This window comes from Fulmarus glacialis, unplaced genomic scaffold (assembly GCF_000690835.1).
Source record: "Fulmarus glacialis isolate BGI_N327 unplaced genomic scaffold, ASM69083v1 scaffold26835, whole genome shotgun sequence".
NCBI classification, from domain to species: Eukaryota; Metazoa; Chordata; class Aves; order Procellariiformes; family Procellariidae; genus Fulmarus; species Fulmarus glacialis.
In genome coordinates this window covers 12,287-27,494 of record NW_009214034.1, presented here as the reverse complement: position 1 = coordinate 27,494, position 15,208 = coordinate 12,287, and the positions used below count along the sequence as shown (strand labels likewise).

The following is a 15,208-nucleotide window of genomic DNA, read 5'->3' as shown; positions in this document are numbered from 1 at the left end:
GGCCGGGCTTTCGTGAACCTCGTGGTTCGCACCAGCTGGGCCTGTCGCAGATGTGGAAGGTACCTTCCTGTCAGCTCCCAGGGCAGCTGCACGTCCTCGTCTTTGCAGCCCTTCCTTGGCCTCATGTTGACTCATCTCTTGCAGCTGCGTGAACAGCACGGACAGCGAGGATGGCTGCACCCCACTGCACCTGGCATGCCGCAAGGGAGACATGGAGTGCCTGCTGGAGCTGCTGGAGTGCCACGCACGGGTGGACATTACCGACAGGAACGGGGAGACCGTTTTCCACTATGCTGTGCGAGGGAACAGCTCCCAGATCATCGAGGTGGGAGCGATTTCAAAGCTAGGGGGGAGTGGGACTAGAATGGTCCTCTCTATGCTGTGAGGAGGGAGACAGGAAAACAGCTGCAGACAGGGGAGGAGAAAGTCAGTTCCCTCTGCAGCAGCATTGAGTTAATGCTTGAGGCTGATTGCAGCTTCTTTCTTCCCTCTTCACTGGTGCTGTTTCCCGTACGCAGGCTCCAGATTCCACCCTGCAGTGGAACAAGGATATTAAGCAAGTTTCCTCAGAAAGCGTCCTTCATTGCTATTTGCATCAGGCCTTCATCCTGCCTTTCCCCAGGCCCTTGGCTGTCCCTTCTCTGTCTCCTCCGAGCAGGGTATTTGGTTCTGGGCAGAGTGGTCCTGTGGAGGAGTGTGTGTTTAGGCTGCTGTGGGGGAGCATGTGTTGCCCACAGTCTGAAGGACAGTTTGGAGCCGCCCTGGGCTCTCCTGAGCTGCAGAACCTGTTGTTTGAACTGGGCGGCCTTGCACGGGGGACAGCGATCAGAGTCTCGAGGCAGAGACAGTGTGAAGCCAGAGGCGTTCTTGATTGCTGAGAAGTGCTGGGCAGAGTGACAGGGTTCGTAAGGGCGTGGGTGGCTTTCCACATTGGTTCCTCGGGTCTGTCAGCTCCCCAGCACTCACTGCGAGCACAAGATCGGCTCTCCCCTACGGCTGCACCCCCACATTTGCCCAATACTTGTTGTGACAGCTCCCCCTCTGCCTGCCAGACTGTGCTGGGGTTTCCTAATGCGTGATGGGGGAGGGATGACAATCGGGGCCTGCCATGCTGTGGAGCATGGCAGTTGGGACCTTTGTATTGAAAAGATATCCTCTTCCTTTATTTCTCTGATGGCAGCACCTGGGCTTGTTGTTACAGAAATAGTTGTTGTTACAGAAATAATTCCTGATCTGACCTGATCTGATCTGTCTCCTGATTGTTTCTTTTCTCTCTTGATTTCTTGCTAAACCAGAGAAAAGAAACTCTAAATCCCATTTCTTTTGTGTGCACCAGGGCTTGCAGGGTTTCCCCAGTATGGAAGTGGGATATTTTTGTGTGACAGACCAGTCAGCAGGTAACAGGTCGAAAATTTATGGGGAGAATAGGAAAATTCAAACATATGCCCACATGTATATTTTAAACAGAATCCTGTTTGTATCTGAAAGCAATGGTGGAGTTGCAGGGGAGGTTGAGCTCCTGCCTGCTGACTGGCCGTGGTAACTGGTGGGGCCGCAGCAGGAGAGGAAACTACTGGTTTCACTTAGCATGCTCATTGGGTTGGGCTGAGCTTGGCTCACGCAGTGGGAGAGCATGCTCATTGGGTTGGGCTGAGCTTGGGACATGGTGGGAGTCTGCTGGGCTGTGTCGTTCAAGGTGGTGCGAGCCCTTTTCGGCTGAGGGGTGTCTCAGAAGCACCCAGGCCAGAGGAACAGGGCACAAAGAGCAGCAATAAACCCTCTGGGGAGAGAAAACAAGGAGCGCTTCCATAGCTACCGTTTTGGAAGTAGGGGTGGAGAGGACAGGCTGTAGCATTGTGAGGAACCCAGTGCTCCAGAGTCTGTCCTTGAAGCTCTGGAAGAGAGGCAGTGCTCTTCCATGTCTATTTATTTATCTATTGTCTCCTCTTCCCAGCTCCTGGGCAGAGTCCCAACTGCTGGCTTGGACCACCTGAGCCGTGAAGGGCTGACCGCCCTGCATCTCGCTTGTCAGCTGGGCAAAGAGGACATGGTTCGGTCTCTGCTGAAATGCCGTGCCAGCTGCAGTGTCATGGGGATGCTGGGCTACCCCATCCACACAGCACTGAAGTTCTCCCAGAAGGGGTAAGAAACCGCTTGGGCTGCCAGAACAAGGCTCTTCCTCCAGTCTGAGGACCTGCCTGCTTGCTCAGGATCGTCCAAGACTGGACCCCTTTCAGGGCAGTGCTCAGTAGGAAGATGTCCTGTGCTGTACTCTGCTGCATCACCGAGTCGGCAAAAGAACAGAGAAGTGCTGGTGTGGAGAAGAAAGAAACACTTTCAGGGAAAAAAAGTTTTTCACTGAATTTATCTGTATATATTATTTAGTATCGGACATCAGGAGAAAGACACAGATTTTTAAAAAAAATGTTTGTGAAATACTTTTTCTCAGACTGAGCTGTAAGAAGATGATTTACTGATGCTTAAATAGTATTGCTAATTGATGTACCTCTGTCTTTGAGTGCTCCGATACTAATAAGCTTTCATTTCAAAGCCTAGTTATTCCCATCTCCTGTGGGCCAAAGGTACTCTCGACTCTTAATAACACACTCTGGAACTGAATCAAAAGAGACACGATGTTTACTCCCTGTTTTGTTTTCCCTGGAGAAATTTGATTCTCTTTGTGTGTGCTTTATAATACTTAATTTTCATACAGTGTCCAAGCTCTACAAATAGGGCTCTCAAGTCAACACTAGCTGCTACTAGCTAATTTTTCAGCATTTTGAAAAGTGCTTTCCAACATTAGATTCACATTCACAAGCCAAAAATGTGCTTAGGTCCCTTAGTTTGCAGTGGGGCTTAATCTCTTGTACATGGTTTATTTGGTGGTGTTTCACAGTGGAGAGCGTGTACTTGTTTCGTAAGTCTACCTACCCACAGTTTCTAGGCACTAGATACTAGCCTATTCACAATAGGTGTGATTTTTCACTCATAGGGAAGTACACAGATTCTTAATTTCAGCAAGTCTTTAACTATTTCAGTTTTATCCCCACGTTTCCACGGAGAGAGAGGGAGAAGAGAAGAATTTGCCCTTGGGTCTTGAGAGTTTCCAGAAATGCCATATTCCTGTCTTGGAGAAGCACTCAGATGTTGCTCCACAACTTGGAATTGGGAAGGGATTCTCCTGCTTCCTCCAAACGCTGTGCTGCTTGTATGCTTCCTGTTGTGCCCTTCCTTTCTGAAAAGAGCAAAACAAAACTGCAGCTGTTGCAGAGACCCTGCTGCTGCCGAGGGGTTTCCTGAAAGGCTCTGGGCGGGAGGCAGGTGCTGATGTGAGGGGAGGCCTTGAGTCAAGACAGCAGCCACCCATCCCTTCATCTTGTTGTCTTTGCCAGGTGTGCCCAGGCCATCCTCGAGGTGGATGCCAGCCAGGTTCGCTCCAAGGACCCGCGCTATGAAGCCACTCCGCTGCACTGGGCGAAGAAGGCAGAGGTAAATGGAGCCAATCCATGGCGAGGGCCTGCGCTGCCACCCAGCACCCGGTTAATTCCTCCTGCTGCTGACCTCTCCCTTTCCTGAGTGCATGTGCAGAGCCCTGGGAGTGTCAGAGCCCAGCCAGCAGCCCGGTGTTTGATTCTCTTTGCCCGGTGCTGATCAGTGCTGTTTGCCACAGAGGACGGAGCAGTGGAGCCTTGCAGTGAAACAAACCGGTGGGCTCATCCCTAGTGTGTCATCCTTGGCTGTGAAACTGCCGACTTGTCCCTTTTCTCTTTTTGTTGGGGAAATTGCAGAAGTGTCGCTGTTACCCCTGGGGGGAGCTCTCTTCTCATTACTGACAGTTTCACGGAAGGAAGCAGATTGATGCCTTGAAAACTGCAGGGGGAGTGTGAGGTAGGCACAGGGTGGTGGCATGTGGGTTATGGTCCATCTTCTGCCAGAGGTGGGCAGATCAGTGGTGTGATATGCCATGCTGGAGCACCTGAATGGTGCTTGTTGCAAGCAGAGGGCATTGATATGGCAGGACTGTTTTCCCTCCTGCAGTATCACATTCCTCTCAGAAATGTCCTGTGGAGTTTCAGAGCAGACATAAATCTGCTTGGCATATAAAGAAAAGATCAAAAAGCAAACTTTTTCCCCCCAGTCTGCAAGGATTCTGGCCTGAGTAAGAACTGTTTTTTCTCCATTGCTTTCAGCCAGTTGTTACACTTTCGTAAGTTCCAAAACATCCAGAAGCTCTAGCCAGATTGTGAAACCACCAACTAGTTCTGTGGTAAAAGACAGAGAAACCTCATCTCCAGTGCCTGGAACAATGCAGCTGGCATCTGCCAGCCAGCCGTGTCCAGGCTAAGGGTCCTGCCTCTTCCCCTGCTTTGCTTGCCGTGAGACCTGGATCGTTTGAGCGCCCAGGCGGTTGTCCTCATGATTGCTTTCTCTCTTCTTCACCTGGCACGTGCACGATTGGGCACAGATGACACGGCTGCTGCTTGAGTACGGCTCCGAGGTAAATTTGACCAGCCGGACGGCTGACATGGCTCTGCACATTGCGGTCAAGAGGGGACGCTTTGACTGCGCCATGGTACTGCTGACACACGGGGCCCACACCAACGCCAGGGGTCAGGATGGCAACACACCACTGCACCTGGCCATGAAGGTGAGTTTTCTGCAGAGGCTGCTGGGAAAGAGAGAGAGAATTTGCTTGAAGGGTTGAGGCAGGGACAGACTCCTTCGAAATTCTGGCTGTTTTTTTTCATGGGGTGATCCCTTGTGGGTGCTTTGGCTAATGAAAAAGAGGAGGGAGGGAATGAGAGATGATGTAGCCAAGGGGAGCATGGCTCTTGACTGAGCTTTCTCTTGTCCCCTAGCATGACCACCTGGATATGATCAAAGCCATTGTTGTGTTTGGAGGAGATGTCGAGATCCCCAATGATTTTGGGGAGACACCAGGGCTGTTGGCAGCCAGGAGCAGCAAAGGTGAGGGAGCCTGTCAGCAGCCTTACAGGGTGAACCTGGCATCCTGTCTCCCCTTGGTGGCCAAAACAGTGTCTTGGGGAGAGGTGAAAACATGCCAAGCGTGAGTGATGCTTCTCCAACATGCTTTCCCAGCTTCAAGTCGCTCACAGGGTAGGCACTTCCTGAGCTAGCAGTGTAGGCTTTGTATTAATAGCCCTTGATGAATTTCTCTTCCGTGAGACAGAGATGCAAGAGGAAGAGCTGGCACGCACTCCCCCTCTTTCAAGCCACGATGTCAGGCACTGCAGGTGCACAACGGGATGACGCACTGCTGCTGAACTGCCCAGGCGTAAGCAGACACGGGCGTTTCTTCAGTGGCAAGAAGTGTGCGGCACACACCCTTGAAGCTGCGCAGCATTGGGTACCCCTGCTGTGCAGAAGTCCTGCTGCCTGGTGTTCAGGGAGAGATACCTGGGACATGCTTTCCCTTACCCCTGGTCATCCCAGAGATTTTGTGAGGATCAGGGCTGCTGTGAATTTGGCAGAGCCCGCCCCTGGTGTGTGCGTGCACTGATTCTCTTTCTGATCTGTGACTCCCCCTTCGTCACCTAAGGTGCGAACCGGAAAGTGCTCTTAGACCTGCTGCAAACTGTAGGGACCGAACGCTGCCACCCACCCAATCCTGACTCCCCAAGCCTGGCACCATCTTCCGCCTCCTTCCTGGAAGGCCAACCTTCCTCTCGGAGCAGCTTCAACAGCTTAGGTAAAGCCTCCCCTGGCCCTCCCTCGCTTTCCTCCCTTCTTGCTTCACAATGCTGTCTCAGATCTCTTCTTCAGATGGGCCATGCTCTGGGGACTGTCTCCTAGTTCTCAGTTTCTGGTGACTGTCTTCATTCAGCTGTTGCAGGATCTCGTCTCTTTTCTCTGTCTTTCCTGTGTGTGTACTCTAAAATCCTGTACTCTAAACTTTTGTTTTATAGACCTGACACAATGCAGCTCTGTAAAAAGGAAGGGGAAGGCTGATTCCCTCACCCCTCTGGAAGAGGTGTAGGACTTAGTTGCTTGCATGCACTTTATCCACTGGGTCATGTACAGAAGGGGAGGTACTTGCTGGTCTGCCTTGAGGACCTCCCCGTGTCATGGTGGGCACAAGGAAATTAGAAGTGTCACTCGTTCAGATCCTGGAGGCCAGCACTAAGATAGGGAAGGGATGAAGCCCAAGGATAAGCAACCCTGGTCACAGGGTTTACATTATGCATAGGAAAAGCCTACCTTAGGACATATGATTGTGTTGTAGCTTGTGCTCTGTACTGCCCAGACTGTGTGAATAAGCCCATGGGTCTATTCTAGGTGCCGGACTTTCCTCCTCTGGGGAGCTCTGGAGCTCAGGCAGAGGCAGCGTGAGGGGTTATGGAGTGGGCAGTGGGCGAGTTGGCTTGGAGGGAGGCTCTGACCCTCGTGAGAGGGGCATGCAGGCAGATAACAGCTGCTTGTGGTCCACTTCCCCTCTCAGGTTGGTGGTTTCCTTTGCAAAGGCCTTTCTGTGGGACTAGAGGACAACACGCTCCCCACCCCCCCCAGGCCCTGGAGTGCGTCAGTGTCACCCCAAGTCTCACTGGATGGTGACACCAGGACTTTATTCTCACCATGACCTTGTGAAGGTGACTCCCCCAGTTTCAGCTCTGATGCAGTGACGGAGCAAGGCCCTTTTTTCTCCTGGACTTTGGCCCTTGAACAAACTCCTCACCACATTCATTGTCATCCACAGCCACCTTCCGGCCTGGGCGCTGGCAGGAGTATTTAACTTCTCTCCCCCTGTTCTTCTTTTGGTTTCGCAGGCTGGCTTCTCACCTAGGCTGGATTGGTGCCCCACACTCAGGGTGGCCTGGGTGTACATCTGCTGAGGGGTAATGACAAGCCACCCTGTCCGCACAGCTCTCCTGCCTAGGTTACCTCGCAGGAGTAGATTTAGGTTTTATCTTACGGCTTGCAGTAAACTGTGTAGTGGGCACGCTGCTAGGCTCTGCCTTCTCTCTCACCTACTGTGCTCATCATCTGCTTCTCTAAATCCTTTGTCTCTGCCAGTGCATCTCCAGCTGCCTGCTCTAAAGGACGGGGTTTCTCCTCTTTGGTGCGGAGTTTAATCTGGGGGGGGGGATACCTGGTGGCTATGGGTAAGATGGCTTGTGTCTCCTGCAGGGAGCTTTATTTGATTGGGAAGGGAGTTGGATGTTCTCTGTGTGATTATGGTGGAAATGATTTACTGCAGGTGTGGGAGGTTTGGGTATCCTGACCAAGTTTTCTGGGGACAGAGAGAAAGTAGGAAGAATAATTGAAGGTTTTCCAATTGATTAAGTATAATTTGGTTGACTAATACCTCTGAGGCACGTGTCAGAGGGTTCAGGTAGCAAAGTGGTGTCTAATTTTTTTTCCTATTGCATGTTCATGGCCCTTTAGGGTACAAGGACCTTCTGTATGTTTCCACAACGCTCGGACAGTTGTTGAAGGCACCAGATGTTGTGGACTCGCCCAGTGAAGGTAGAAGAAAGTAAGTGAGGAACAGCTTCTGTCCAGGCTCCCGTGCAACTTGAAGGTGAAAGCTGTGTGTGTGAATTCCTCCCCACCCACCCTTGTGGGTGTGGCATCCTCAGAGCTGACATTATTTAGTGTCCATGGACGTTGCATTTTTTGCCAGAAACCCCCCTGTGCCCGGTTGCGATAAATCTCTGTTCCCATAAACAACCACTGCCTGTTCCTGCCTGCAGCCCTGGAGCTGCAGTGGAATGCGAGCTCAGCAGGTGAAACCCCTGCTCTGTCCCTCCTCTCTGCCGCTGGGCACCAAACGTTGTTTTGGCTTTGTGATTTCCCCATCTCCACGCGCTGCCCTGGCGCTCACCCAGCTCCTTTGCCAGCCTGTGCGTTGCCTTGGCAGTGCCTGCACCTCGCCTTGCACGGAGCGGAGGGAGGGTTGGCACTGAAGTGCTGCTAGCAGGAACTTAGGGCTGTCCGATTTTTATTTATGAGGCAATGTCTATTACTGCATAATAAGGGACTTGAATGCATTTTCGGCTTGTGAATATCTCTCTGGTGTAGAGGTTAGAGATGGCTAAAAGAGCAAGTGATGTTTCACCACCTCTGATGAGGCTTATCTGGCCATATTCGGTCTTACTCGCATCTGAGGAAGCACCTCTGGATTTATTTGTTCACTGATTAAGCTGTCCACAGCGGCGTTCTTGTTAACGACCTAGTTTCCCACCCCCAGGGCCGTGTTCCCACGTGGCGTGCTGTGATTTGTAAGCTGTCCCACCACTCCCAGTCATCCGTGTCTCTTTCTCTCCAGTCACGACCGCCTCCTGTGCCTGGATGGAGGGGGCATCCGGGGCCTGGTGCTCATCCAGCTCCTCCTGGCTATTGAAAAGTCTGCGGGCCGTCCCGTTCGTGAGATTTTTGACTGGATCGCAGGGACCAGCACTGGGGGGATCTTGGCCTTGGCTATTGTACACGGTGAGGGCAGTGCAAATAACGGGCCCCTTCTCGCTCCTGTGGGCTGGAGCGCTCCTCTGTGGGGAGCGGATGTGGGGTGGGAGTCCCCGAGTCCCGACTGAGATTTGTTGTCCCTACCAAAGGAGGAAAGGGATGTTTGTTAATGAAGGAAAGCCTAGACCTGGCTTTATGCTCAATTCTCATGTCAGCTGGCCTTGAGCAGCTTTCTGCATTTTGGGAAGTGCGTGGTGGCAGAGTGCAATGTTCTGTTCTTTCTGCTCTCTCCACGGGGCTTTCACAACAAGGTGATCGGCATGTTCTGGTAGTGGGAAACTACACTCCGAGCTTGCCCTTCCTCTTTAGTCCTTCCCAGTCATGCTGCTGAGGCTTGAGCAGATGACAGGCAGCCTGGGAAGGGAAGGGAAGGGATGAGCTTCCCATCTCCTGCTGGTCCTGGAAAGTCCCAGCTCTGATGTGCTGTTTGTTCTGCCTGCCCTTCCTCCCACCCCTTGCTTCTGCCGATGCTGTTGCCCGTCTCAGGGAAGTCCATGGACTACATGCGCTGCCTGTACTTCCGCATGAAGGACATGGTGTTCCGGGGGTCTCGGCCCTACGAGTCGGAGCCCCTGGATGAGTTCTTGAAGAAGGAATTTGGGGAAAACACCAAAATGACAGATGTCCAAAAACCCAAGTAAGTCCTGCCTGGGGCTGCACTGGTTGATGCTCTCCTGAGTGTGCTCTAGAACCCTCTCAGCAGAGATGCTCAGCGTCTCCTTAGAGCAGATCTTGAGGAGTGTGATGTACAGACTATTGAAGCCATAAGTACATTTTTTTTTCCATTTTACTCTTATTCTGTCCTGTCTCTTCCCCAGGGTTATAGTGACAGGGACATTGTGTGACCGGCAGCCAGCTGAGCTCCACCTTTTCCGGAATTACCCTGTACCAGAGACAAAAACCTCCACTGAATACAAGACAAGCGCATCTTTCAAACCACTCACTCAGCCAGAAGGTAAATGCTGGCACACAGCAGTCCACTTCGTTGGCAAGGGAGGGGGCCATCCCTCAGAGACAGAAGATTTCCTGTTCTTCCTCCCTCGCTCTGAAAATCGGGGTGTCCCAGCAATGGCTCATCCTTGATCTTGACTTGTAGCTTGGTCCTAGTGACGGTTCCCTTTTCTCCTCTCTCCTCCTCCCTCAGTTTCTCTTGGACCAGGAACAGGAGCTGCCTAGTGAGATTCATGAGGAAGGGGTCTGCTAGAGAGGTCCTGTGTACAGTCAGTACCTCTTCCTGGGCTCTCGAGCAGATTAACATGGAAAAGCTGTGTAACTGAAACATCCAGCCCCCTCCAGCTTGCTTCTTTCTTTGTCTAGCAAACATAACTGGTTCACCATCAAAATAGCAGCAATGAAGCTGGTAGAGAGTGAATTTGACCCAGGATGTGTAGAAAGTGGTCGGAACATCTTTTAAAGCCCCTGCAAATAATCCTGTGCATTCAAGCAGAGGCCCTACTGTTGGGAGAAAAAGGCACAACTATCTAGGGCAGGGTCTTCTGGGATTGCAAGCCCTCCTGCTTTGTGTTGGTGAAGACGGGGTGCTTCTTGCACACAGGAAAGTTGCTGCAAGAGGCTGTATACTTTCTCTCCCTCCAGACCAACTTGTATGGCGTGCTGCCCGCTGCAGTGGTGCAGCTCCCACTTATTTCCGGCCGATAGGACGCTTTCTGGATGGTGGGCTGCTGGCCAACAATCCGACCCTCGATGCCATGACGGAGATCCACGAGTACAACAAGACGCTGATCAAGAAGGTGATGGGAAGTCTGGCCCTGACTGGTAACTGGGGCTTTATTGGCTCCACTGAGCCTTCCTTGAAGGGGAAGATGGTTTGGGAACGGATGCCTCTCTAGTGGATGAACAAGTTAGCAGTGCAGCACCCTAGAAGGGAATGTATGGAGGGGGATATGGTGGCTGAGAGGTGAAATACCTCTTCTGACAAGGGTGTGAGACAGGGAGGCAGCCCCATCAGCCTGTCCTTGCTACTTTGAGCAAGGATGATTCAGTTAATAGTGTGCGGCCCTTGATGCAGCTCTGCAGGGCCTTTTTCTGCCCAAAAATAAATGGAGAAGACAATGGTGGGGCACTCTGCAAGGCTGAAGTGCCTTCTGTGGTGTGGCAAGTTCCTCAGAAAGATGACTAACTACTGGCACCTACTGCTCCTTGTAGCTGAAAGGGGAGGTGTGTTGCCAAAATGACTGAAAGAGTTGGACTGTTTCACAGTCATCTGGTCCTAGGACTCGTCTTTGGGGTGATCCCATGGGTTTGGGTGCAGCCAGGGGTGTAAGGAACAGAACACTGCAACTGTTGAAGTCACGTGGATTATACCTGTCTCACCAGGCAGTACTAAAGGCGGAGGATGGGGGAGAGAAAAGGCTACCGAGCTTTTTGCCTTGGCTTTCAGAGCTTCCCCAAGACTGCTGTGAAAGACATGCTCCACCTTAATTGTTGGTCCTTGCAAATAAATCTCTTGTTTGTCCACAGGGTCAGGGCCAGAAAGTAAGAAAATTGGGGTTGGTGGTCTCCCTGGGGACAGGGAAGCCTCCGCAGGTCCCAGTGAGCTCTGTGGATGTTTTCCGCCCCTCCAACCCTTGGGAGCTGGCGAAGACCGTCTTTGGGGCCAGGGAGCTTGGCAAGATGGTGGTCGATTGTGTGAGTACTGGGAAGAGGGGATGGGGGAGGACCCCTGGGGCTGCTTGCAGGGAGGGAGCGAAGGTTTCCAGTCTTCAGCTTCTTCCTTCTGGAAGAAAATTGTATTTCCTTGGAACTGCTCCAACCATGGCCAGTTCAAGGAATGGATGTAGTGGGTAACCTAAGAATTGCGGGAGCACAACAGGTCTGAAGCTCTGTCTGCCTGTTTGGGGTTTTGGGTGCCAAGGGAGGTGCAGTTCTTGCAGCTATATGGAGCTAAGGTATGGGAGAGCTGAGGACAGGATGGTGGTCAGTGACCCCTAGGAACGTTTGCAGATGTGAGTTTGTGAAACTCAGTATCTCTCCAGGGAGCATTGATTACCGTCTGAGCAACCTGGACCAAAAATATCACGCTCAGAAAACAGCAATTCATTTTTCTTTAGAAAAGCTTTGTTATCCCCACTGGGAAAATTAGCAAATGCTAGAGAAGTGGGAGTATCACTAATAAAAAGCAATAGTTCAGAGCTGTGGTTAGGCATGTGTAATAGGCATACATTCTTTGATGCTTCAGAAAGAAGCTCATTAAATGTTGTGCATTAAAACACTCCAAATGAACGAAAGCCAGAAAGATCAGAACTGAGGTTTTGACTATAATCTTAATTCTGTCGCTTTATCTCCTCTTAGCTTCCTAAAGCCAGAAAATACCTGGAGAGGTCCCTCTGCTTCCCCTGTTTTTATTTCAGGGCTCCCAGGGAAGCTGTCCCAGGATAGCCCAGAAAGCCTGCAGTAATCACGGCTCTACTGGTACTGGGCTTGGACAGAAATGGGTAGAGATGAAATCCCAAGGAGGCTGTGATTCAGATCATCCTGGGGGTTTCTTTAAGGGAATCCACTCAGTGCTGTGATGGATGGAGGATCTGTGGGGTGCAATTCCTTGTGTCCCAATGATCCAGGAGCACTGTTCTTATGTTTAAAAAAAACCAACCAAACAAACAACAACCTCCCCCACCCCCCCAAAAAAAACCCAAAAAAACAACCAAACAAAAAGCTACCCTACTCTTGGTGGTGAACGTTGCCATCCAAGATGCACTTGCTCCTGGTTTTCCCTCTCCCTCTGTGGCTTGTGCAAGTTCAATTTGGTGCCAGGGGAGCCTCTTGCAGGCAGGGGGAGAGCAGTGTGACAGTCAGGCTATAACTGTGGGCCTGTTTCTCCTGCAGTGCACTGACGCAGATGGCCCAGCTGTGGATCGTGCCAGGGCCTGGTGCGAGATGACGGATGTCCCATATTTCCGGTAGGAGCTTCGTTTCCGCTCTCTGCACAGACCTATTTTTAGCTCTCCCTCTTCAGACCTGACTCTGGCATGCGTCATCCCAAATCTTGTCCCTGCCAGCAGCATGCCTTCCCAGACCTGTCCCTCTCCTCATGCCTCAGGGACATATCGGGGGATGCCGCAGTCCGCTCTATGAGCTGATGCACCGAACATGCCTTGTCTGGGGTTGGTTAGTGGGGGCTCGGGGGATGCCGTCTAACAGGGTCCTTAGGGGATGTGCATCCTGCCCTATTCCACCACGCACAGTGTGTCTTGAGGCTCGTGCCTTAGGTGGTGCAGTTGCTGAACTGAGTCTCAGCCTTGAGTGTGGTTGTGCCTTGAAGGAGGGGGAAGCCTGCTAGATAAGGGGAAGCGAACGCCCAGGATGGCGGGAACCACTTCGCACAAATCTTGTGCTTGGCATGCTTGCTGCCTTGTCGCGCTCGTGTTTGTGCCCGGCTGGTGATGCTGTCTTGCCGTATGCAGGCTCAGCCCTCAGCTGCACACAGAGGTGATGTTGGATGAGGTGAACGACACCGTGCTGGTGAACGCCCTCTGGGATACCCAGCTTTACATCTACCAGCACCGGGAGCAGTTTGAGCAGCTGGTAAAACATCTCTGCCGATGACTGACCTGGAGATTTCTGTTCAGCATCCCCATGGCAAGGAGCAGCAGACACTGAAATGGCTTGGATTTGCCCTTGAACCAAGATGTTGAGGTGGGGGAGGGACTACTACTACTAATGAGCAATTAATGATATTTAATAGACAACAGCACACATATACATCCAGGACACACCCATATATTCCCGGACAGCTGTGAAATGCTAACAGTTATCTTGGTACTGTAGCCCCATCTCTGCTGCTGTGCTTGGTTTTGCTGCCCTGCTCTGACCATACAGCTCTTCCCAGAAGCCGGAGCCCCCACCTACCTGTCTTGAGCTGTAGCAGCTGGACTCTGTCTCCTGTCTGTGCAGCACCTCCACTGACAAAGCACCATGCACCTTCCCACATCACAGAATGGGCCAAGGTCAGATAAAGCTTCAGGGATTACCTGGCCCACTGGGGCCAAAGTGTTTTGGAGTGTATAGTATATTATTTTTCCCTCAACATGCCCGGTTTGAAGGGGAGCAGAAACGCTGCAACTTTCTGCAGTAGATATGACACAGAATGTTGCGATTGGCCTTGAGAGAAGGAGGAACATCTCCTGAGCCAGTTGTCTTCTGTAGCACCTTCCTCTTTCCTCTCCGAGATGGGCTGGCAACACAGATGGTGACTGCGCCCAGGGTGGGAGCAGAACCCCCAGAGACTGTTCTGTGCCACCTGACTTGCTGTACTCTTTGCTCAAGGGCTGAGATGTGAAAGCCTGTCTTTACCTGCAGCAAGCTCAAGATGAGGGACAATAGCCTTGGCTTGGTAGAGAGATCGTTTCTCTTTATTCTTAGTGTGGAATTGAAATGCTCTCAGATCAGTTCCCACCAAAGAAGCTGACCCTATGACAATTTGGTTTTACTGTTTTGACTGCTGGAAATTCCATTGTGAATGCTACACTACTCAATGTTTCTGTAGTAAATTTTCATATTTATAAATAATTTATGTATCTATTTGGAGGCGTTTTGAGGAGTAGCCTGAAAAACTGAATTCTTAATCATTTGCTTTTGACTGGATGGACTGCTGTTGTGAACAGTGCTTCTATGCAAAACTAACATGACCTGAAATAAAGACAGGTTTGCATTTGGTTCCACTGTCATGCAGGGCACGGTTGTCTTGTCTCTCTCTCCATCCTACAAAGTCCCAGAGAGGTTCTGAGCTTGCGGCTTCTGAATTTCTTAGAGGTAGAAAATCAGGAATTGGGCTCCTTGAGAGACAGGGTTATACCCTTTGTATGGGCTGAGGAGGTGAATGGCCTGTCCCTGCAGCCAGCCCCGGGAGCGTGTGTGAGTGGCTGGCTGTCCCATGAAGCACAACACTGCATGCTGGGCTTATCAGCGGAGAGGCTTTGGACCAGCTCCCATGTCAGAATCCTCCTGGAGCTGGTCTGGCCTAAAAAGAGGAACACTGAAAACCCTCAGGATATAAATGACTGGAGATGGGGCTTTAACTTTGGTATCCCCAGGTGGTTCCTGGACAAGGTAACTGCTGCAGGCTTGCTGGACCTGGTGCCCACCAATTCCTAAGGGACACTGCTGGCAGGAGTATGGGTGCTGAGTCATGAATAGGGCTAAAAACTGGTTATCTGCCTTCTGATCTTCACTTTCACAAATGATACTGTGGAATTAAGGGGCTTTTAATGTGGAGTAAAGGTTTTCTTTTTCCTGCATAACAGAGGAACTTACCTTCCTGTGGAAAACAAAACCCCACATCTTGGGATGGAGAGAACGTGAACTCCTTCCTGCTTTTTGCCCTTGCCTTGCACTCTCCCCCTCTATGAGCCTGCACCATCTTCAGGGACTTCCCCGAGTGATCTGTGCTCGGGCTCCTTGCGCGCAGGCAGGGAGAGCCGGACGGTTCAAGCACAAGCTCATGCCTGCTGTTAGGGAGACTCGCTGAGACCGGGAGCGGGAGGGATGCTAAGAGCCAGAGGGCTGAGGTCTGGGGTGGGGGAACAGTGGGCAGGGAAGAGGTGAAACCTGTTTTGAGCTTTCCTTACGTTTCCCCCCAGCCCCTGCTATTTGCTGCCTGCCATCGCAAGCTGTGTGCAAGGTACCTGAAGATGCTCCGCTAACACAGCGAGGCCGAGCGAGCCACCTCCGAGCGGTGGCAGTGACAGAGGCAGGAAGCCAAAAA

At 51.6% G+C, this 15,208-nt stretch overlaps 1 protein-coding gene across 2 annotated transcripts in view; it reads left to right on the top strand.

Moving 5' to 3' along the window:
* PLA2G6 (phospholipase A2, group VI (cytosolic, calcium-independent)) overlaps positions 1-13,202 on the top strand; it is a 14,839-nt gene extending 1,637 nt beyond the window's left edge. The window contains exons 3-16 of one of the 2 annotated variants that reach the window (XM_009578417.1): positions 145-325; positions 1,955-2,142; positions 3,393-3,489; positions 4,466-4,648; positions 4,860-4,968; positions 5,561-5,710; positions 7,405-7,495; positions 8,288-8,451; positions 8,971-9,121; positions 9,303-9,439; positions 10,081-10,235; positions 10,966-11,133; positions 12,331-12,404; positions 12,909-13,202. In XM_009578417.1, the coding sequence (XP_009576712.1) occupies positions 145-325; positions 1,955-2,142; positions 3,393-3,489; positions 4,466-4,648; positions 4,860-4,968; positions 5,561-5,710; positions 7,405-7,495; positions 8,288-8,451; positions 8,971-9,121; positions 9,303-9,439; positions 10,081-10,235; positions 10,966-11,133; positions 12,331-12,404; positions 12,909-13,050 (1,990 nt within the window). In that variant the 3' untranslated portion in view covers positions 13,051-13,202. The remainder of the gene's footprint in view (positions 1-144; positions 326-1,954; positions 2,143-3,392; positions 3,490-4,465; positions 4,649-4,859; positions 4,969-5,560; positions 5,711-7,404; positions 7,496-8,287; positions 8,452-8,970; positions 9,122-9,302; positions 9,440-10,080; positions 10,236-10,965; positions 11,134-12,330; positions 12,405-12,908) is intronic. The other variant, XM_009578418.1, reaches the window with a different exon arrangement.
* The last annotated feature ends 2,006 nt before the right edge of the window (positions 13,203-15,208 follow it).